Genomic DNA, 23052 nt, shown 5'->3' on the forward strand with positions numbered 1-23052 from the left:
GTATATGCTGAAATGATTTCTAACCCTCTCCCTACTTAAACCTCCCAGACTCCTTCTGGTTCATAAAAGCAAGAGGTAAAACTGGAAAAATTGGGCATGTGTTACCCATGAATCTACATGCCTGCCCTTTGGAGTGCTCTGGCTGTTGGTCCCAGAGGTGTACTGGTTATAGCTATTGCGGCCAGTTCCCTGAGACTTGTAAAACTCCTGGTTTAGGACATGGGGCCTGTGGTGTGGATGGAAAATGCTGGGCCTACTTGATGGTCAGCCAGAGGCCACGTGGTGGGCGATGACTGAAGCGGGAGCAGGTTGTGCCACACCCCCCTCCCTCCCTCCTGCAGCCCCTGCTCCTTTCCCTGGGCTCCTGGCACTGTGCCAGTGAGTATTGGGACCAGGCAGTGAGCACAGCCAAAAAGGCCAGAGGTTCATGAGGCCAGCATCACACCAAACGCCTGGCATTAGCGTGCTTCACTTGAGAGTTTGGTACCATGGTTAAGATCGATTCCATGCTAGGTAAGTCCTGTTAGGAATGGCAGTTTGTATTCCACCCACATGAGTGAGGCTGGGCTTAATGTATTATTTGAGGGGCTTCTTCAGAGCAGTTCTCACTGAGCTTTCCATTAACGTACACTCTTCCGGACGGCTCTTACAACTTCCAGGACATAATGAAATTGGGAAGAGCAGAGTGTTGAAGTCTATAGCATGGCCTTCTGCTGGACCCTGAGTTCCTGAATTGAATGTGAGAGACCACAGGCCATACTTCTCTAGGCACTCACATGTCTCCCTTGGCATAAAGAAACATGTTAGTAATATGGTTTCTTAGATCCAAACAGTTTATTTGGATCTAAAAGTTTAAGTGTTCAGTTGAAAAAACAGCTATTGATTTTATTAGTATCAAATTATCACCATTAAAGCCAGTGTTTTTGTTTTTTTTTTTTTTCCCGAGACAGAGTCTCACTCTTCTCACCCAGGCTGCAGTACAATGGTGCGATCTCGGCTCACTGCAACCTCCGCCTCCCGGGTTCAAGCGATTCTCCTGCCTCAGCCTCCTGCGTAGCTGGGATTACAGGTGCCCACCACCACCCTGCTAATTTTTGTACTTTTAGTAGAGACGGGGTTTTGCCATGTCGGCCAGGCTGGTCTTGAACTCCTGACCTCAGGTGATCCACCCGCCTCGGCCTCCCAAGGTGCTGGTATTACAGGCATGAGCCACCTCACCCGGCCTTTTTTTTTTTTTTTTTTTTTTTTTTTTTGAGACGGAGTTTTGCTCTTGTCGCCCAGGCTGGAGTGCAATGGCACTATCTCGGCTCACTGCAACCTCCGCCTCCCAGGTTCAAGCGATTCTCCTGCCTCAGCCTCCCGAGTAGCTGGGATTACAGGCATGTGCCACCACCCCAGGCTAATTTTGTATTTTTAGTAGAGACGGGGTTTCTCCATGTTGGTCAGGCTGGTCTCAAACTCCCGACCTCAACTGATCTGCCCGCCTCGGCCTCCCAAAGTGCTGGGATTACAGGCGTGAGCAACTGCGTCTGTCCCTGCCAGTGTGTGTTTTTTTTTTTTTTTTTTTTTTTGAGACGGAGTCTCGCTCTGTCGCCCAGGCTGGAGTGCAGTGGCGCAATCTCGGCTCACTGCAAGCTCCGCCTCCCGGGTTCACGCCATTCTCCTGCCTCAGCCTCTCCGAGTAGCTGGGACTACAGGCGCCCGCCACCACGCCCGGCTAATTTTTTGTATTTTTAGTAGAGACTGGGTTTCACCGTGGTCTCGATCTCCTGACCTCGTGATCTGCCCGCCTCGGCCTCCCAAAGTGCTGGGATTACAAGCGTGAGCCACCGCGCCCGGCACCAGTGTGTTTTTAAAATAGTTTAGGGGGTTGAGAAAAGATGCAGTGAGCCATTACCCTCTTTTAGCAGGTAGTCTCTTAAAAATTGATGTAGATTTTAAAAATATACCATTGAGAGCAAGTATCTTTCTCAAACTTGACCTTGAACAGAGCTGGATGGGGGTGGGAGGGAAACAGATTTGGGGCATATGGAAGATACTCTTGGGAGCCCCATATTCTACCTCAGTTACCCAAGGCTATTAGAACCTCTGAATTTTTCCTCGTCTGAAATCCTAAGCACAACTTCAGAACACCATGTCTGATAGCGGATGTCTGCCAGCTGTGAGGAGCTGCTTGATGTGGGGACCAAGGTGTGGGTGTGGGCGGAATGTATCCTAGTAGAAACAGTGAACCTCAAATATGAATAAATAAGCAAGAGACCGAAAGTTAAGTGTGTGACAACCTCAGTACTATAGTTAAGCTACATTCTTTAAATTCGCTTTTGTGAACTAATTGGGAACCTAATCTCTTTTATAACTGTTTCTTTGAGAAAGACTCTGAAGCACCTGATATTCAAACAAACTTGTGGTACTTAGCTCATTTGTAAATTGGCGATCTAGCTGGCTGTAGTATTGCTTTGATAATTTTTTTCTTTTAATTTACCTAATATATATAAGGAAGGGGTTTGGATATATTAAAATAGGTGTTAATTTTATCTATTTACCAATAAATTCATCTCTTTAATTCAGTGGCTTTCACTTGTTTTTATTGCAACTCATAGGAATAAGTATTTTATGTTGTGACCACACACACACAGTGTGATTATATATGGACACAAAAATTTCACATACACTTTTGTGAAGTAATACATATCCTTACTATACTCTGGTAGTTTTATTTCAGTTTTTTAAAAAAATTAGGTTGTAACCACCAAGTTGATTTCTCTGTCCTCTAATGAACACATAATGCAGAGAAGGAAAATACCGCTCTAAGTGACCTGACTGCAAGAAGCCAATTAGGTTTAAAACCATAAAGCTTGAGACCAAAAAACCATATATACTATGAGTATGAGGCTGTTTTGAGATGACTCCATCTAAATCTAGGAAAACCGCCTAGCAGCTTTGAGACTCTTGATGGAAATATGTGGTGGAAACAATCCTTAATCTTTAGGTTCTTAGATGGGCATTTCCTAAAATGTGTTAAGTAGAAGTCTTGTAACTTGTATAAAAAATATGAAATCCCAGCACTTTGGGGGCCATTGAGGCAGGAGAATTGCTTGAGCCCAGGAGTTTGAGACTAGCCTGGGCAAGACAGCAAGACCCCAATTTTTTTTTTTTTTAAGGATATAAAGCAAAGGGTCTGTGGGCCAATGAATATGTGTACCATGTCCTTTCCTCCTGGGGATGTATAACAAACATCATAAGAAGTTTGATATGAACGAGTTATGTCTTAACCTAGCATTTCCCAAAACTTGGACATGGAACCCTTTTCTATGAGACACCTGTGGAACTATTTTATGGAATACACTTAGGAAAGCGCCAGGAGAAGCAACAGAGAGAGTTCTTGGCAGTATGTACTTTAAGAACACACGAGGCAACCTTACCACTCCCCTTCCATGGCCTCCCAGCAACAACCCCCCTCATGGCGATCATAAAGTCTGATCCCACACTACCACCCTGTCGCCTTTTATTTTTATTTAATTATATCAGTGATAGGGGTTCATAAAAAATACTGATAAGGTAAAGAATGTTAATTCTGCAAATTCACAACCAGAGTTAATACCTCTTAAACATTTGGGGCGGGCGCGGTGGCTCACACATGTAATCCTAGCACTTTGGGAGGCTGAGTTGGGCCAGTGACGAGGTCAGGAGTTCAAGACCAGCCTGACCAACATGATGACACCCCATCTCTACTAGAAATACAAAAATTAGCTGGGTGTGGTGGTGGGCGCCTGTAATCCCAGCTACTGGGGAGGTTGAGGCAGGAGAATCGCTTCAGCCCAGGAGGCGGAGGTTGCAGTGAGCCGAGAGCACACCACTGCACTCCAGCCTGAGACTCTGTCTCAAAAAAAAAAAAAAAAAAAATGGGTATATATCCCGGCCTTCCCCCTTCATGGGTGTGTGAATACATGTACAGGCTTGTGTGTGTATATAACTTGTTATTAACAAATACAAAATTATATAAACGATTATATAATTCCTTTTCCACTGGAACATTTTCACGTCAATAAATATATCATTTTAATTGCACAGTATTCCACTATATGGCTATAACATTTATTTAATCCAGTATTACTGAATATAACCTTGCACAATGTTTGGTTTATTCTAAGAAACTTAGCATTACAATTTCTGGGTTAAAAATTATGTATATTTTTTAAAATCAGGAAAAAGATAATTACCCATTGGTATTTTGACTCATTTCTTCCAGCATGGGATGACTGTGTCTTCACTGATTTAAGTTTTATAACATTTTTCATGTGTAGGCCTTCAGTTCATTCGAGGAGATTTAATACCATTTTAGTCAATAATTTTATCTTTCTTTCAACTACTTTACAAAAAAAACTTTTCTTATGGGGATTTCAAGACCTAGGCAAAATGGAACAGTACAGAAAATCCCCCTACCTGTGGTTTTGCTTTCCTTGGTTTCAGTTACTCTTGGTCAACTGTGGTTTGAAAACATTAAATGACAGTAACAGAAATAAACACTTTGTAAATTTTAAATTGTACACCATTCTGAGTAACATGATAAAATCTCTCACTGTGCTGCTCTATCCTGGGTGGGACATGAATCATCCCTTTATTTTTATTTTATTTTTGAGACAGAGTCTGGCTCTGTCTCACCCAGGCTGGAGTGCAGTGGTGCAATCTCGGCTCACTGCAGCCTCTGCCTCCGGGATTCAAGCGAGTCTCTTGCCTCAGCCTCCCGAGTAGCTGGGACTGCAGGTTCCTGCCACCACGCCCGGCTAATTTTTGTATTTTTAGTAGAGATGGGGTTTCACCATGTTGGCCAGGCTGGTCTTGAACTTCTGACCTCATGATCTGCCCACCTCGGCCTCCCAAAGTGCTGGGATTACAGGTGTGAGCCACCGCACCTGGCCTGCAATTATTTTTATTCTTAGACTATATCCCACTAGAGATTCGCTATGAAAATACTGTTTTAAAATCAAAATAATTTTTTCTCTGATTATGCTGTCAACTTGATACACAGTTGGATTCATTTTTTCTTCGTGTTTAGGGACTTGCTTTTTGCTTTTGTTTTGTAGTTCTGTAAAATAAACACCAGTCCAAGAGCAAAAACTACACAAATGCATTCACAGTAGTTTTGCTGGCTTCACCCTGTTTCTTACCCTGTGTAGGTAATGTCTTATTCACCTACAACCTTTCCCTTTTTTTTTTGGAGACGGGCTCACTCTTGCCTGTGCTGTAGCGCGGCGGCATGATTTCAGGTCACTGCAGCCTTGACTTCCTGGGCTCAGGCAATCCTCCCACCTCTGCCCCCCAAGTAGCTGGGATTACAGGTGCATGCCACCACATCTGGCTAATTTTTGTATTTTTAGTAGAGACGGGGTTTCACTATGTTGGCCAGGCTGGCCACAAACTCCTGACCTCAAGTGATCCACCCACCTTGGCCTCCCAAAGTGCTGGGATTACAGGTGTGAGCCACCAGGTCCCCCCAAAAAACTATTGAAATAAAAATAATTATTTGAAAAATTAGCCAGGTGTGGTGGTGCACGCCTGTGGTCCTAGCTACTCAGGAGGCTGAGGTGGGAGGACTGCTTGAGCCCAGGAGGTTGAGGCTGCAGTGAGCCATGACTGTGCCACTGTACTCCAGCCTGGGCAACAGAGGAAGACGCTTTGTCCAAAGGGAAAATAAAAAGAATATAATTTTGTCTATGAAGTTTCCCCTCGTGCCAGCTGTTTCTGAGAGAGCAAGAGCTGTTAAGAACATTCAATTAGGGTTTCTAGAGACAATGACTTTATGCGGCTGATATGAGTTAGATTAGAAGAATGGGCCGGGCATGGTGGCTCACGCCTGTAATCCCAGCACTTTGGGAGGTCAAGGCAGGCAGATCACTTGAGGTCAGGAATTCGAGACCAGCCTGGCCAACATGGTGAAACCCTGTCTCTACTAATAATACAAAAATTAGCCAGGTGTGGTGGCGGGCGCCTGTAATCCCAGCTACTCGGGAGGCTGAGGCAGGAAAATCATTGAACTTGAGAGGCGGATGTTGCAGTGAGCAGCGATCGCACCACTGCACTCCATCCCCAGTGACAGAGCGAAATTCCGTCTCAAGAGGAAAAAAACAGAAAATTAACCTGTATGGGATGCATCTTCAATTTCTGTTCCTCAGTGCCTTAAGCGGAGTGAAGGGAGGAAATAAAAGGCAGCAGCAGGAATTAACAGTGAACATCCGGGGAATTTGCTAGCAGTGTTGTTAGTCATCGTGGTAGTAGGTCAAAAAGTCTCCAGCAGGCCCCAAGACACAAAAGTTTGGATGCACATATGGTTTAGGCTGGTTTCTAGCCATCTGGAGTTGTGGGCTCCTTTCATAATAGAAACATGGAGATACCTCTGTGGCCCACATCCTTCCCCAGGGATGTAGGGATAAGACTAGGCCAGATACTTTTCATACTCTTCAAGTCCTTCTCCCTTCCTTCTCTGTCTACTCAGCCATTTGGATCCCAATTGGTGCAAGCTTATTGATCTTCCCTGCCTGTCCTTAGCAGCCCAGCATTCTCTCTCATCCTTGCCTCCCGTCACTGTCAAGATGCCGTCTTCCTGTCTACAGCTAATCCTTTCCTTTGGTTCTTTGTTGAAACTCCTCCAAACTTCTATCAATTCTGCTTTTCTATTTTAAATTCTCCCTCTATGCTGGAATCCTCTTCTGATCTGCAGCCAGCCTGTATCAGACCTTCCTTTCCAGAGCTCCATGTTCGAGGAACCAAGAATGGCACGGGGCAGAGCTGGAGGGTTGAGGGACAACCAGGACAAAAGGGATGTTCAGGCTTAGATTAACAGACCGCTACGCATCATAGATTTGCAAGGGGTTCCATCTAAGGTGGTAGGAAGGGGCTTTTGGAGTGATGTTGGCTAATGAATAAAACCTTTGTGGTTAAGCTAAATCTCCATTTAACAACTACTATTTTAGTGTAAAATTATGTGCAGTTAGGACTTTCTGGGATGTCAGACTGTCTTGTCAAGACTGGGATTTATAGCTGAAGAAATACAAAGATTGTAGTGGTCTGAGCCCACATGTGAACAGTTCATCAGAGCCCAGTTCACACGCATGAAACTGTTCTTCCTCACTGGAAGGTGGAACAGGGCGCTGTCCTGTAAAGGATGGTCTCATGCTGGTGCTGCCCTCAGAAAACTCAAGAAAGTTGAGTCCAGTTGCAAAACAATCCAGTACTTGGGTTTCTTGGAAATGGGCTGCTGGGAGAAAAGTCCTTGCTCAGGAACAAAGCTAGCTGGTCTTGTTCCTGTCTAATCCCTCTTCATGTGGTCTCCTCTTCATTTTTGCAGCTCTAGGACACTTTATGGGTGCTTTGTACCAGGGCAAGTCAGACATCACGTCAGCACCCTTTTCTCTTTTCTTGCACATATTCATAGACAAATAGTTTGGAAATGGGCACTTTAGAAGCTAAACCTGGAATTCTGCCACCCGTAATACAGGCCAAGCAATGAAATCTGACAGGTGGAGTCAAAGGGGTCCACTTTTGGAGGTTCCTGTGTCACTTCTCCCCCTCCCAGATGCCTCCTCATCCTGACAGTCATCACCAAGTTCTTGGGCCTGTACTTAAAGCCCTTCCTTCAAAGATCTGCTATTCTAGGCCGGGCGCAGTGGCTCACGCCTGTAATCCCACTACTTTGAGAGGTCGAGGCAGGAGGATCACCTGAGGTCAGGAGTTTGAGACCAGTTTGGCCAACATGGTGGAACCCCGTCTCTACTAAAAATACAAAATTAGCCAGGCGTGGTGCCACATGCCTGTAATCACAGCTACTCGGGAGTCTGAAGCAGGAGTATCACTTCAACCCGGGAGGCAGGGGTTGCGGTGAACCCAGATCGCACCACTGACTCCAGCCAGGGCAAAAAGAGCGAAACTCCACTCAAAAAAAAAAAAAAAAAAAAAAAAAAAGTGCTGTTCTACCAGGTGCGGTGGCTCACACCTGTAATCCCAGCACTTTGGGAGACCGAGTCAGGTGGATAACCTGAGATTAGGAGTTGGAGACCAGCCTGGCCAACATGGTGAAACCCTGTTTCTACTAAAAATACAAGAATCAGCCAGGCATGATGGCACGCTCCTGTAATCCCAGCTACTCGGGAAGCTGAGGCAGGAGAATCACTTGAACCGGGGAAACGGAGGCTGCAGTGAGCCAAGATCGCACCACTGCACTCCAGCCTGGGCAACAGAGCGAGACACTGTCTCAAAAAAAAATGTATTCTTGCTCATTTGCCATGGATACCTCAATTAGGGAACAGCTTTCAGTAATGACCATGGTTGCCAGGAATCCCCCAGCTTCTCTTGGGCTGACTGGCACCTATGGCTTGTTTCTACCTTTGTGAGGGCAGTGGGCTTGAGTCCTAAATGGGGGAGGGCGAAGGTGGAGCCACAGGTACAGGGGCTTCTACTGGCCACACGAAGGGCCAGGCTGTCCCTTGTCCATATTCATGCCAACCACAGCAGTAACAGTAGGGGGGACAGCTGGACAGCTCCATGCCGTAAAACTTCAAAAGTCAAGTCAGCATCACTGAAATTGGAAATGAGAAAATGAGTGAGGACATCAGTGAGGAACACATTTTACATGGTATAGGGGGAATGTGGCTGCTCTGGAATCCCATCACTTCACCATCAACTGCCCCCGCTGTGCTATGAACTGTCATCCCAAAAAGCCTAACTGGCTACCTCTGGCAGTCAGTGTTAAATCTTTATTCCTAAGATCACTTGGACACTTGGCAGCCATCTCTCGTAGGCTCCCCAAGTCTATGAACATAAGCTTATAAATGGAGCACGGCTTTTCTTGTCCAACCTTTGCACAGCACGTTGGTGGAAGTGCCAGGTCCAGCACCCACTCCTCAGTCCAAGGCTGATCCTGCCCTTCTGACTTCCCAGAACACAGGCATACCCTGTTTACTGAACTTTGCTTTACTGCACTTGAAGATACTGCATTTTTTACAAATTGCACATTTGTGACAACCTTGGATCAAGCAAGTCTACTGGCATGCTTCCAACAGTGTGCTCACTTTGTATCTCTGTGTCACATTTTGGTAATTCTTGCAATATTTATTTCAAACTTTTTCATTATATTATCTATTATGGTGATCTGTGATCAGTGATCTCTGATATCACTTTTGTAATTCAGCACCACAAACCATGCCCACGTGGCAAACAATCAATAAAGGTTGTGTGTGTTCTGCTTCATTGACCTGCCATTCCCCATCTCTTTCCCTTTTCCTCTGGTCTTCCTATTCTCTAAGAAACAATATTGAAACAGGCCACTTAATAACCTTGTAATGGCCTCTAAGTGTTCAAATGAAAGGAAGGGTTACACATCTTTTAAGTCAGAAGCAAGAAAAATGATGAAGCTTAGTGAGGAAAGCATGTTGATAGTTACAACAGGCTGAAAGCTGGGCCTTCTGTGCCAAACAGCCAAGTGAATACAAAGGAAAAGTTCTTGATGGAAATTAAAAGTGCTACTCCACTGAACACAGGAACAGCGAGAAAGTCAAACACCCTTACTGCTGATAGGGAGAAAGTTTGAGTGACCTGGATTAAAAAAAAAAAACCAATCACAAGATTCCTTTAAGCCAAAGCCTAGTCCAGAGCAAGGCCCTAACTCTCTTCAATTTTATAAAGGCTGAGAGAGGTGAGGAAGCTGCAGAAGAAAAATTGGAAGCTAGCAATGGTTGGTTCATGAGGTTTAAGCACAGAAGCTGTGTCTGTAATGCAGAAGTGCAAGGTGAAGCAGCAGGGGCTGTTGGAGAAACTGCAGCAAGTTAACTGAAGGATCTAAGATCCTTGATGAAGGCGGCTACACCAAACAACAGATGTTCAATGTTGATCAAACAGCCTTCTATAAGATGTCATCTAGGACTTTTATAGCTAAAGCGGAGAAGTCAATGTTTGGCTTCAGAGCTTCAAAGGAAGGCTGACTCTTAGGGGCTAATACAACTGGTAACTTTGCTGAAGGCAATACTCATTTACCATCCTAAAAATCCTAGGACCCCTAAGAATGAGGCTAAATCTACTCTGCTTGTGCCCTAGAAATAGAACAACAAAGCCTGGGTGACAGCACATCTGTTTATAGCATAGTTTACTGAATATTTTAAGTCCCCTATTGAGATTCAAATTATTACTGCTGACAACGTACCTGGTCACCCAAGAGCTGTACAAGGAGATGAATGTTTCCATGTCTGCTAACAACATCCATTCTGTAGCCCATGTATCAAGGAATAATTTCAACCTTCAAATCTTTTTTTTTTTTTTTTTTTGAGACAGAATCTCACTTTGTTGCCCAGGCTGGAGTGCACTGGCACAATTTCGGCTCACTGCAACTTCCACCTCCCAAGTCCAAGCAATTCTCCTGCCTCAGACTCCCAAGCAGCTGGGATTACAAGCGCGCACCACCACGCCTGGCTAATTTTTGTATTTTTAGTGGAGACAGGGTTTCACTATGTTGGCCAGGCTGGTTTCGAACTCCTGACCTAAGGTGATCTGCCTGCCCCAACCTCCCAAAGTATTGGGATTACAGGCGTGAGCCACTGCACCCGGCCTCAAATCTTTTTAAATTTTTTTAAAAATTGGCCAGGCATGGTGGCTCATGCCTGTAATCCTAGCACTTTGGGAGGCCGAGTGAGACCGTCCTGGCTAACACGGTGAAGTCCCGTCTCTAGTAAAAATACAAAAAATTGGCCAGGTGTGGTGGCAAATGCCTGCAGTTCCAACTACTCAGGAGGCTAAGGCAGGAGAATTGCTTGAACCCGGGAGGCGGAGGTTGCAGTGAGCCGAGATCGCATCACTGCACTCCAGCCTGGGCGACAGAGTGAGACTCTGTCTCAACAACAAAAAAAAAGTACACTGTTTTAGACATAATGCTATTACAAACTTAATACAACATAAACATAACTCATATGCAGTGAGACACTAAAACATGCGTATGACTCATTTTATTGCAAAGTTTGCTTTACTGTGGTGGTCTGGAACTGAACCTGCGACATCCCTGAGGTATGCCTGCACTTAATAGTGAGCTTCCCGTGGGGGCGTGAACTGCCGGGCATATTATCCTCCCCCTTTCCTCCACTTAAAAAGCAGCTTTGCCTGGCCAGGCTTGCAGTTCCTTAAGGATAGACTGGTCTTCTCTAGCTTGACATGCAGTCGATCCATCCCTCTAGCTCCGAGGTTCTGAAACTTCAGTGCGCACAGCAATCACCCAGAGGCCTTGCTGAAAAGGTTGCTGGGCCTCACCCCCAGGATTTCTAATTCAAGGTGGACCCCAAGAATCTACATTTCTAACAAGTTCCCAGGTGATAGCTGATGCTGCTGGTCTGGGGACTACACTTTGACCACTGATCTAGTTTAGCTTCTCCCAAAGACTTTCCTGGGCAAAACCGGCTTTCTCAGAGTAGCTGTGTGGATCCTGGTCACATCTACCGCCTGTCTGCCCAGGTCCCTCAGAGCTAGGACTCAGCTGACACCTGGGATGAGGCAATGCTTAGTAAAATAAAACACCAAGACACCAGGATCTTGTTAGCTGGATATATTTCTTTTTTCTTTTTTTTTTCTTTTTTTTTTTTTTGTCACAGAACACTGTTTGCAGTAGAGGAAACTGGCATTGCAGTCTGGTGGTATAATGGCTTGTCCACATAAACCAGTACATGTTCATCCTTTAGCGCAAAAAGCCCTAATGGCGCGTACCCTATTAAAATTCAGGACATCTCCAATATTATCTCTCTCTGTTTTTCTTTGTCATCTTTTTTTTTTTTTTTTAAATAAACATTTTCAAGGTTTGTCCAAAAGAAGGCCATATAGGTTCTTGGCTAGCGGAAGACAATTCAGAACAGCTGTTGCACACTTGGACTGTCACCTTCTCCAGGCTGGCAGTTGATATCTTATTTTTTTTCCAACTCATTTTTATTAAAAAAATAAAAAAATGCTCCAACTATCAGTTTTACAAAATCTCTAAGGGAAACACAAGAGCAAGGTGCTGAGGTAAAAAACACCTGAGGTAGCTTTTTCTGTGTGTTTTTTTCATTAAAAAAATCTGTAAATTTAACGCCCTGGGCCAACAACCTTGGTAAATTTCTACTTTCCTCCACATTTTTTTTTTAAAGAAAGAAATCATTTTGCTGAATATCGATGGCTTATACACCAAAATGCAAAAAGACAAAATACATTCTTTCATTGTGGAATTTTTTCTTTGTTTGGTTGACTGGTTGGTTTGATGGGTTCCTGTTTTCCTCTTCCAAAACGCTAGGACAAGTACCATTGACTCTTGTTCTTTTGAGTAACCAAGTGTAAGTTGAGGCTGGTTTGTGTGTTTCGCTTTTGTTCCTTTTGTGTGATGTGATACTCAGAGCACTGCTTTGCCTGGGGGGGGGGGGTGCGTAAGATACGGGATTGAGATGGAGGGATGAGGAAATTCAAAGAATGGAGATGGAGAAGGGGAGGGGAGGGAGGGGAGAGATAAACAGAGAGAGACAGAGAATTATATAGCAGTATGCAAAAAACCAGTTTAAAACCTGTGAAGCAAAGAGAAATGGGTGTATGAGCTAGACAGGCATGAGGAGTGACAGAGTTTCCTCTTCAAGGAGACGGTATCCCTTCTGTTGACATACACAGGTGATCCAGAACTGCTGTGAGTGTCCTTCCGACGAGATTTCCCTCTGGGTAAATTTTGTGTGGGTGGCCTCAAAGCTCCTCTCTACACTGTGAGACCCCCCAAAGAAAGACTTTATTCTTTAAAGTCTAGAAAAGCCTGCTTTCTCTTTAAAAAGAAAAAAAAAATTAATAATTGATTAAAAATTGGAGTTAGTTGAGTTATTTGATATATTATTTCTAAAATATATTACCGCTGCAGGCACCCTGTGTAACCCACAGGCCACATATCTTAACATCTTCCCTTTCTAATATGTACACACATGTACAGAGACGATTTGCCACAAAAAAAGGGTGTGCATTTTGCTTGGCTTTGAACACGTTCACCTATGTTAGTTCAACTAAAAGGGATAGCGTCCTGGGAGTTAAGGAGAGATCCGAGTGGATGGTGGAGTGGATGGCTGGAGCCTGCAGAAGCCCTGGGGGGCGGGAGGCGGGGCTCGGTGGTTCTGGCAAACCTGGCTGACCTTCCCCACCCCTCCTCGGCCCCTGGGGTTCTCAGGGCCTCTGCAGAGTCCCTGGCCGCCTCCGCAGACTTCTCATTCCTCAGATGGTCTTTGGTTTGCTCCCGATCTGGCTGGCTGTGTTTGGTCTCATTCTGTCAGGTGTTGGAAGGGCTACATTCATCCGTTGTTTTGCTGGTGCCTGTGGGAGCCTCACTTGCTGCGCTGTGAGGCGACTCCCTGAGGGTATTTCTGCTCCTGCTGCTTCACCTGTTGTACAATTTCCCTGATCTTGCGCTGTGCAGTCTGCAGCAAGGGAGAGAAGGGAGAGGAAGGGACAGGGGAAAAAAGGAACCCAGTTCTGAGGACAAACGGCAGGGGAGGCTCTGGGGCTTGGGGACGAAGGGTGGAATGTTCAGACAAGCATCATCTACCCCCACCCCCGCACCTTACTCTGGGCCCTTTTCTGCCTGGAAGTAAGTGGCAGAGATCCCCCCTCCACTCCCACCCCAAGGTCCAGAGTAAGGGGATGGGACTCCGGCAGCTTCCAGTTTGCTGCTGGACGGACAGGCCAGGAAGCAGAAGCAGGGCGCCAGCAACAGGGGGCCTGCAGAGTCAGATGCTGCTCCCGCCCCGCCCCCGTTCTACGGCGGCTAGGAGGGCCATGAGTGTGATGGACACGGGAGGGAGGGAGGAATTGAGCCCAGATGCTCTACCCTGAATAGCTGGAGCACACACATGAACCCCCACCTGTCCCCTCACCCAGCTCAGCACTGTCCCTGCAGGCAGCTCCCTGCAAACTGAACTCCTGTAGGAACCAGCTGTTCAGACACATTCCCAGGGCACTGAGGAGCTGAGCTGGGAGACAGCAGACAGGGGCGTGGCCAGGGACTCTGACTGCAGAAGACCCAACTGAGAATTTCAAAGGGCACTGGGCGGGGGGTGTGTGTGTGGGTGGCGGGGGATCCACAGTGTGGCAGGTGCCTTTTTCTGGACCATCAGGTCTCTTGGCACAGGCACAGGTGTTGGGAGAGCAGGCTGACAGCTTAGACAAACCTTCAGTGTCTGCTTACACCAAGTACACTGTCTTCACTGGTTTAGGACAAAGACCAGGAACACTCTCCCCAAAACTCAATTTACAAAAGCATCAAAGAGAAAGAGGCCAGGTGCTGGCCTTTCCCAATGAAAGAGAAGCAGCTGTGTGGAGGTGCAGTATTTTGATAGGTGGGTTGTGGTGAGATGGAAGAGGAGGAGGAGAGAGAAATGAGAAACAAGGCTCTCTTGCCGTGAGCATGTAGCCTTTCATAGTGAGTGCTCAGGCTTTCCGGGAGGAATCCAGAGAGTGGCCTTGCCTGGCTCCCAGTGGGGAGGCTGGGACTGAGGCCTGAGGAGAGAGGGTGAGGGAAGCTGAGACCATGCCCTTAAGCACTGCAGGGGGCTTGGAACCTGCGTGGCTTTGCTTAAGCGCTTAACTCTCCCCTCTTCCCCAAGCTCCTAGCATACATACCTCGGGGATGACAGTGGAGAGAAGTGTGAAACAACATCCCCTGCCCCGGGGGCCATCCCTGAAGACCCAGGAAGAACCAGGGAGAGGTTCCATCTTGGCAGGGATCGGTGCTCAGGGCCTGTGGCCACCTGACAGGCCACCAGTAGCTTAGCAGAGAATTGAAAAGAGACTTGCAGGAGAGACAGGGCCCTCACAGCACAGTACCTGGCTAGCAAAGAAGTGCCCGATAATTCTGACGATCACTTCCTCATTTTCATCTGGCGTTTGGTCACGAGGCACGATGACTTCTGCACTGGTTAAGTTCTGCAGTTCATTCACCTGTGAAGGGAGAAACGGCAATGGGTTGGATAGGTTCCCTCCCTGTCAACGTGGTGGGCTCAGGATGGAGTGGCCAAGAGGTGGAGCAGGCGAAGGAGGAGGGCTGGACTCTGCTCTCCTTTCATCAAGGACACCCCGGGGGCTCCTCTGCCCCTGGGCACATGGGGCCATGTTGGTTGGGCCCTGACAGGCTCAATGACAGGGAGAGGGAGTCCAGCCACAGATTCCTGGGGCTGCTTCTGAGGCGAAGTTCTCTTATTCTGGAGTTCCCATCGATGCAGGCCTGCACATGCTCACAGAGACCCCAGGCTTTCCCATAAGCCCCCCACTCCCCACCCCTACCCTGTAAGATCATTCCTCCTGGACATGCTCTCCTGGGTGCTATGAGCCCAAACTTCTTCTTGGTTAACTTTCCCTGCGAATCAGCCCTGCTGTTCCCTCCTCCTGATTTTCACTCCTGCTGCCAAGTCTTGCTCATGCTGTTCCTACCCTTGCATTGTTGTCCTCTCTCCCGGCCACTGGATCCCACCCCAGGCCCACCTCCATGCAGCCTCCAGCCCATGCTGAGCTCCTCATGTCTCCAACCACTGCCTGCACTGTTTCTCCTCCCCGCTGCCTCACTGGGCCTGCTTCCCAACAGGACTGCACGCTTCCTGAGGGCTCAGACCCCATCCTCCAGCCCTCTGGCCTGATGCTGAGCTCACAGGCGGGTTCAGCATGTGCTTTAGGGGAAACCTGAAAGTCTGGAGGATGCAGAGAATTCAGTGACTGGTTCTGAAATAGCCAAACAGGACACCCAGGGGCTCAGGATTCTACTCCCTGCTGATCCATCTGCTTTCTTTTGCCTCCTACATTCCAGCTCCGCCTAAAGCGCACTGTGTGCCCTGGAGCGCCGACTACATTCTGGAGACAGGGAATCATCTGATTCCACACCGCTCCATTCTTTCGTAGAAAGCTGACTCATTATATCTAGAACTTGGTTTTGAATTCCATTTAAGAGTTTCTATGTAAAGAGCTTTACAGCTGGACGCGGTGGCTCACGCCTGTAATCCCAGCACTTTGGGAGGCCGAGGCGGGCAGATCACCTGAGGTCGGGAGTTCAAGACCAGCCTGACCTGACCAAAATGGTGAAACCCCATCTATACTAAAAATATAAAAAATTAGCTGGACGTAGTGGCAGGTGCCTGCAGTCCCAGCTACAGGAGGCCGAGGCAGGAGAATCATTTGAACCAGGGAGGTGGAGGCTGCAGTGAGCAGAGATGGCGCCACTGCACCATAGCCTGGGTGACAAGAGCGAAACTCTGTCTCAAAAAAAAAAAAAAGCTTTACAAAAACAGCAAATAACACACATATACATATATACACATACACACTCAGGACTCAAAAGAACCCCCCCCCCACCAAGTTCCTGCCACCCAACACTGTTACTTTGCCAGCCAGCCTGCACTAGGCTCTCCTGGAACTTCTCAGTGGTTATCTCCCCACCCAGGTCAGTAAGTCACATTCCAGAACATACCTGGGTCTGCAGACCACCTGCTCATTCCAACAAGCTTCTGGCACTTTTCAAACTACACTGCGTTTGTTCGTGCCACCTTCCGGTAGAAAATGCAGATGATCTTTCAAAAAACAATCTCCTCCTTGCCCACCCCCCTACTGCTAAACTAGCTCCCCTATAGCCACGTTTGGGAAACAGCCAGAAGATGGAGCCTGCAGAGGGAGAGTTAGGGAATGGAGGCATCTGTCAGGAGGGCTGAGAGTCAGAAGAGTGCAGGGCACAGGCCTGAGTGACATCCAGGGAAGGTGGTGGTCTGCCAAGCGGGTTAGCATCTCTCTCGGTGGGACTCCCCCCTTTCCGATTTTAATGGCTGCTACGTGTGGGTATAAAGGGGGCAGAAAACAGCCTCTCTGTTTTCAGGGAATGGAGGCCTTCATTTACCAAGGAGCCAAGATGCGTATTACTGGGCACAGGAATGTGGTGTTTTTGGTGCTGGGCTTACAGCAGCACGGATTAGGGGCCCTAAGTTGTGGAGTGAAGCCGATGACATTTTTGTCCTTGGGATCCTCATGCCTCAAAGGGCTCAGATGCCAGGAGAGCCTTAGTTTGTCTGCCAAAGACCCTGACTGTACATTGGGAGAGAAGGCGCCAAGGGGAGACTGAGGGAACTCAGGCAAGGCCAGAGCGGGGAATCTGACCCAGGTGATGAAGCGAGCCCGGAGCACACTTACGGTCTTGCCACCTTTGCCAATCACCCGGCCAGCTGTGGAAGAGGGCACTCTGATATGCGCTTCCAGCTTCACTTCTTCTTTAGGGTTAAAGAAGTTTTCCTCTTTCAGTTTCCCAAAGATCCGTCCCTGGGCCTGAGAGAGCAAGACATGACTAATGACTCTCAGTCGGCCAGCAGCTGGCCACTTCATCAGTGCTGCAGAGGGCACTGGAGAGTCCAGACAACGGGTCAGTCCCATTTCCACACTCCCTGGGACACACAGGAAGCTGCGCGCCCCAGCCCCCGCTCTCTCACACACCTGGGGGGCGCTGCTCCCGCCACGTCCGATGGCTGCACTTTGAAAAATGTGCACGGGCATTCATGTTTTGGTGGTTTGCACAAGACTGCCTCCTCTAGGATGCTTTCTGTGTGTCAGGGCTAAGAGGATGGCTGAGGGGATGGAACTCTATGTCTTATTTCCATATTATCACCTATAAATGTTCGCTTGATTGACTGAATTTTTTCAGGGGATTCTTAACTCCCATCAACCACAGGGTCATACCCCTGGTTAGTAAAGGATGGAGGTGATGGTGGTGGTAATGGGATTTGAGGAGCCTGATGTTGCTTTTTTAATTAAAAAAATTTTTAATGGAGAACAGGGTCTTGCTCTGTGCCCAGGTTGGAGTGCAGTGGCACGATCACAGCTCCTGTTTTCATTTTTTTTTTTTTTTTTAAGAGACGAGGTCTCACTATGTTGCCCAGGTTGGTCTTGAACTCATGGCCTCAAGTGATCTTCCCACCTTGGCCTCCCAAAATGCTGGGATTACTGGTGTGAGCCACTACATTCAACATGATCTTTCTTTTTGATGTCTAACTCCAAAGGCAGAGGAGCCAAGAATCTATTTTTCTTTTTTTTTTTTAAGTGAAAAAGAACCACAGCTTACAATGTTTTTCTTTCTTTACTTAAAATATTGAGATATAACTTACATAATCTGAAAGTCACCATTTTAAAGTATACACTTCAGTCCAGGCGTGGTGGCTCACACCTCTAATCCCAGCACTTTGGGAGGCCAAGGTGGACAGATTGCTTGAGGCCAGGAGTTCAAGACCAGCCTGGTCATCATGGTGAAAACCCATCTCTACTAAAAATACAAAAATTAGCCAGGTGTGGGGGCATGCGCCTGTAATTCCAGCTACTCGGGAGGCTGAGGCACGACAATCACTTGAACCCGAGAGATGGAGGTTGCAGTGAGTCGAGATCACACCACTGCACTCCAGCCTGGGTGACAGAGGGAGACTCCGTCTCAAAAAAATAAAAACTAAAAAAAAAAAGTATCCATTTCCGTGGTCAGTATGTTGTGCAATCATCACCATTATCTATTCAGAACATTTCCACCCTATTCCCCCAGATAAAAACCTCGTAACTATTGGCAGTTAGTTCCAACTCCTCCTATTCTCTGGCAACTGCCAATCTACTTTCTGTCTCTATGGACTGGCCTATTCTGGACATTTCATATAAATGAAATCATTTCACACGTGGCCTTTATTTATTTTGAGACAGTCTTGCTCTGTCACCCAGGCTAGAGTGCAGTGGCATGATCACAGCTGACTGCAGCCTTGAGCTTCTGGGTTCAAGTGATCCTCCTGCCTCAGCCTCCCAAGTAGCTGGGACTACAGGTACAAGCTACCACACCCAGCTACTTTAAATTTTTTTTGTAGAGATGTGGGTCTCACTATGTTGCCCAGGCTGGTCTCAAACTCCTGGGCTCAAGCAGCCCTCCTGCCTTGGCCTCCTAAAGTGTTGGGATTACAGGAATGAGCCTGTACACCTGGCCTATATGGGGCTTTTGGTGTCTGACTTCTTTTACTTCGTGTGATGGTCACCCATGTTGCACCATGCATCAGTACTTCATTCCTTTCTGTAATATTCTGGTTTTTTTTTTTTTTTTGAGACGGAGTCTCGCTCTGTCGCCCAGGCTGGAGTGCAGTGGTGCAATCTCGGCTCACTGCAAGGTCCACCTCCCGGGTTCACGCCATTCTCCTGCCTCAGCCTCTCCGAGTAGCTGGGACTACAGGTGCCCGCCACCACGCCCTGCTAATTTTTTTGTATTTTTTTTTTTTTAGTAGAGACGGGGTTTCACCGTGGTCTCGATCTCCTGACCTCGTGATCCACCCACCTCGGCCTCCCAAAGTGCTGGGATTACAAGTGTGAGCCACCACGCCCAGCCGAGTAATATTCTGTTAAATGGATATTCCACAAGTTGTCCAATACTGAGTTAAAGGGTTACTGTTTTTTGTTATCTTTTTCTTTTCGTTAGAGATGAAGTCTTGCTATATTGCCCAGCCTGTTCTCAAACTCCTGGGCTCAAGGGATCCTCCTGCCTCTGCCTCCCGAGTAGCTGGAACTATAGGCGCATGCCACCACCTGCTGCCCCTGGCTGAGGCTATTGCTTTTGAGCGGTTCCACATGTGTGAATTTCCTCTTCTCAGCTACATTGTAAATATTTTTAATGATAAGGATTGTACTTTTATAAATAAATAAATATGTGTTTCTCACTTTTAGAAAGCTCAAGTTATAATTTTCCTAGGGAAGAAAAAAAGGCAAAAACAAAACAAAGCAAAACACACCTCACCAAAGAACTTCCAACAAACCATGCTACTTCCCCTTACACCTGTGTTAGTCCTCCATCGCTTGAAGGGTAGAAATGACTAAATGAGCCAGAGACATCCATCCTCAAAACCAGGGCTAAGGGATCAGAGGTGCCAAAGGAGGGGCCACTCAAACTGGGCACCAACAGATGATCTACTTTTCCATGGGAGGGAAGGGAAAGAGGGCTTCCCAGCAGAGGGCAAACGTGCAGAAGGAACAGCCAGGGACAACAGGGTGAGCCGGAGCCCGATGGGCAGTAGCAGGGAGGGAAATGGAGGCTGGGCCTCCAAAGAAGAGCCTTGAATGTGCCTCTGAGGTGGCTGCTCTGTGCCCAGAGCCTGCAGGGCTGAGGTGTCCCTTGGCACTAACCTTGAACTGGGCTTCCGGTGGCCCGGTGATGATGACCATCCTTTCGCTGACGTCTGGGCCTTCCGCAGGGGCGATCTGTGGTTCACAGGAGAGGAAAATGCTGATGCTCGGCTGCATTCCCCAGCCCCTCTTTCTTGTCTAAGTGGACGGCAAGCATACCAGCAGGAGATTCCGGGTCTTGCTTCTGCCGTTACCCCTGGCTCTGTCTGATGCCATGCTGCCTCCACCGTGGTCTTAGGAAGTCATGACTGTAATGCCCAGTATCAAACTTGGGTTTTTGGCCACCCAGGGACAGTCAGACACAGGCCAGTAGTTACTGCCTATGTCTGTCCCGAGCACCAGCTGTGACAGGCCTCCTCTCACTGAGTTTTAGGAAATAGCCAGGGAGTCAAAAGCTCTAGGAAGAGGGACGTGTAGGCTCTGCCAACCCACCTAGGGCCCAAAGGGAAGGAAGGACAGGTCCACCAAGGTGTTAAATTGGAGTCGAGCTTGCAGCAAAGGTGTCTCTGGTTCTAATTCTCAGCTCACGGGGGTAGTCAGCTGCAAGTGACAATTGAGTTAGAGTATGTGTCGTCAAGACGGCTTCCTCCACGGCAAATGGGTCATAAGTAAAACAGCAGCAGAGCAGAAATGGGGGCACGTTGGTTCTAGTCCTGGCTCTGCAAATTCCTCCCCTCACCGTGCCTCCATTCCCTCATCTGTGAAACATGGGGGCTGGGCCCAGCAAGCTCCAAATCTCCTTTCACTTTTTTGCCCAGGCTGGAGTGCAGTGGCATGATCTCAGCTCACTACAACCTCTACCTCCTGGGTTCAAGTGTGTCTCCTGCCATAGCCTCCCAAGTAGCTAGGACTACAGGTATCTGCCACCACACCCAGCTAATTTTTGCATTTTTAGTAGAGATGGGGTTTCACCATGTTGGCCAGGCTGGTCTCAAAGTCCTCCAAAGAAGAGCTCAAGTGACCTCAAGTGATCCGCCCACCTTGGCCTTCCAAAGTGCTGGGATTACAGGTGTGAGCCACTGCGCCCAGCCTCCTTCTCTCAGTTTCTGTGAGTTCAGGTTCTCTTGTAACATGATTAAAACCCTGGGCTGAGGAGGCATTTTTGTTAGAGAGACCCTTGTTACGTATTTGTTTCTGCATGCCCTGTTTTATTAAAAAAAACTTCAGCTAAAAATAAATACAAAATTAAAACTTATTAACACAGTGTGGCAAAATTAAATGTCATTAAAAGTAAAATGAGGCCAGGCGTGCAGTGGCTCACACCCGTAATCCCAGCACTTTGGGAGGCCGAGATGGACAGATCACCTGGGGTCAGGAGTTCGAGACCAGCCTGGCCAACATGGTGAAACCCCGTCTCTACTAAAAACACAAAAATTAGCCAGGTGTGGTGGTGCGCGCCTGTAGTCCCAGCTACCTGGGAGGCTGGGGCAGGAGAATCACTTGAACCCAGGAGGCGGAGGTTGCAATGAGCCGAGATCAAACCACTGCACTCCAGCCTGGGCGACAGAGCGAGACTCCGTCTTAAAAAAAAAAAAAAAAGTAAAATGAGTGCACATCAGGCATTTAGGATCGTAAGGATGAGCCAAGACTGAGGTCAGAATACACACATCTCATAAGGTCCTACACACCTGCCCCAGGTTGGCCACAGATGCAGTTCTAAGCTAAGAGCAAATACGAAACAAGAAACATGGTCAATGACAGGGACATCACATTCTAAGGCAAAACCGAAGTAGGGATTCAAGGGAGGCACCATTCCTGAGACTAGGTCTCGAGAAAGATCTGTTTAGTGAAATAGGATTCACCGTCGGTGTTGCATTTGTGCTTGGATCACCTCTGGACCACTGTGTCACTCAGGCTCCTCCAGGAAGACCTCCACCTCCAGGGGGTTCAATTTGGTTTCCCCTCAGTGTGTGTTATAAGCCAGCTTCCATCCATGAGCCTCAGGATCCAGGGTGGCTGCCCCTGCTTTATTGTGAGTACACAGCCAAGACATGCTCAGACCCTGTCCCGCTCTGGAAGGAGGGACCCCTTCATGGGATCTGCAAAGAGTTCTCTGGCCGCGACTACCTTGGTGGATGAGGATAAATGTGAGACTCAGGTGGCCAACAGCTGAGCTTCTTGGGGGACTTCCTTTGCTGTGGGCAGCCATTTCTTGGCAGGGCCTTGGCCAAAAAACACAGATCTGAGTGTGTCCAGGGGTCTGACACCCTCTGGCAGATCACACAGAGCCTGGCCATTGAGACTTCTGGCAGGGTCCCTTGACTCTACTTTGAGATCCATACCTGGCATTAAACCTGGTCCTTATCTCTAAGTAAGAGAGAGCGGATCACGGCTGTGTGGTTCCCAGCTCCTACCACCACCCAAACCGAGAAGGGCGAATGGCTGATTCATGATTCACGCTGACCAAATCAGTTCTGCCATCACCGTCCACTTCGTAGTGACTTGTGGCTGCTTTGCTCAGATTCTGAAAGAAACCTCTGAGGGCTCTACTGCCTGGCATTCGCCAGCCTAGGCCAGAAGTCGGAGGGCTACTTGTGCACTTGTGCAGTTTTGGAATGTCATTCCATGCGCACAATCCCTCTAAAGGGGCAGGAATGAGGACCCCATCTCATGACTGAAGCATATGGGACCCAGAGATAACTGCCAAGATCACAGGGTAAGCAGGGCTGGAGTCAGGATCTGGAATTAGGTGTCACTGGCTGAATGAATTTTGTGCAGCATTTGGAAGCCTGTTCTAGAGGAAAGGCAGGTGACGGGAGCTCAGCTCTCACCTGCAACCAAAGCATCTCTTGGAGTGCATCACCCACTCTTAGCTCAGCCCACCTCCTCTGGGCACTCTGCTCCCATGGATGAGTGTGAGGTTCT

The 23052-nt window shown here is 47.7% G+C and overlaps 1 protein-coding gene across 11 annotated transcripts in view; it reads right to left on the reverse strand.

Annotated features, from left to right (window-relative positions):
- Window positions 1–11563: 11563 nt before the first annotated feature.
- IGF2BP2 (insulin like growth factor 2 mRNA binding protein 2) overlaps window positions 11564–23052 on the reverse strand; it is a 186386-nt gene continuing 174897 nt past the window's right edge. For 10 of the 11 annotated variants that reach the window (XM_063621949.1, XM_063621948.1, XM_063621944.1 and 7 more), the window contains 4 exons: window positions 20188–20262; window positions 17191–17322; window positions 14851–14964; window positions 11564–13445 (listed from right to left, as the gene is read on the reverse strand). In XM_063621949.1, coding sequence (XP_063478019.1) covers window positions 13353–13445; window positions 14851–14964; window positions 17191–17322; window positions 20188–20262 — 414 coding nt within the window. In that variant the 3' untranslated portion in view covers window positions 11564–13352. The remainder of the gene's footprint in view (window positions 13446–14850; window positions 14965–17190; window positions 17323–20187; window positions 20263–23052) is intronic. The other variant, XR_010116685.1, reaches the window with a different exon arrangement.

This window comes from Symphalangus syndactylus, chromosome 17, assembly GCF_028878055.3.
Source record: "Symphalangus syndactylus isolate Jambi chromosome 17, NHGRI_mSymSyn1-v2.1_pri, whole genome shotgun sequence".
Lineage (NCBI taxonomy): Eukaryota > Metazoa > Chordata > Mammalia > Primates > Hylobatidae > Symphalangus > Symphalangus syndactylus.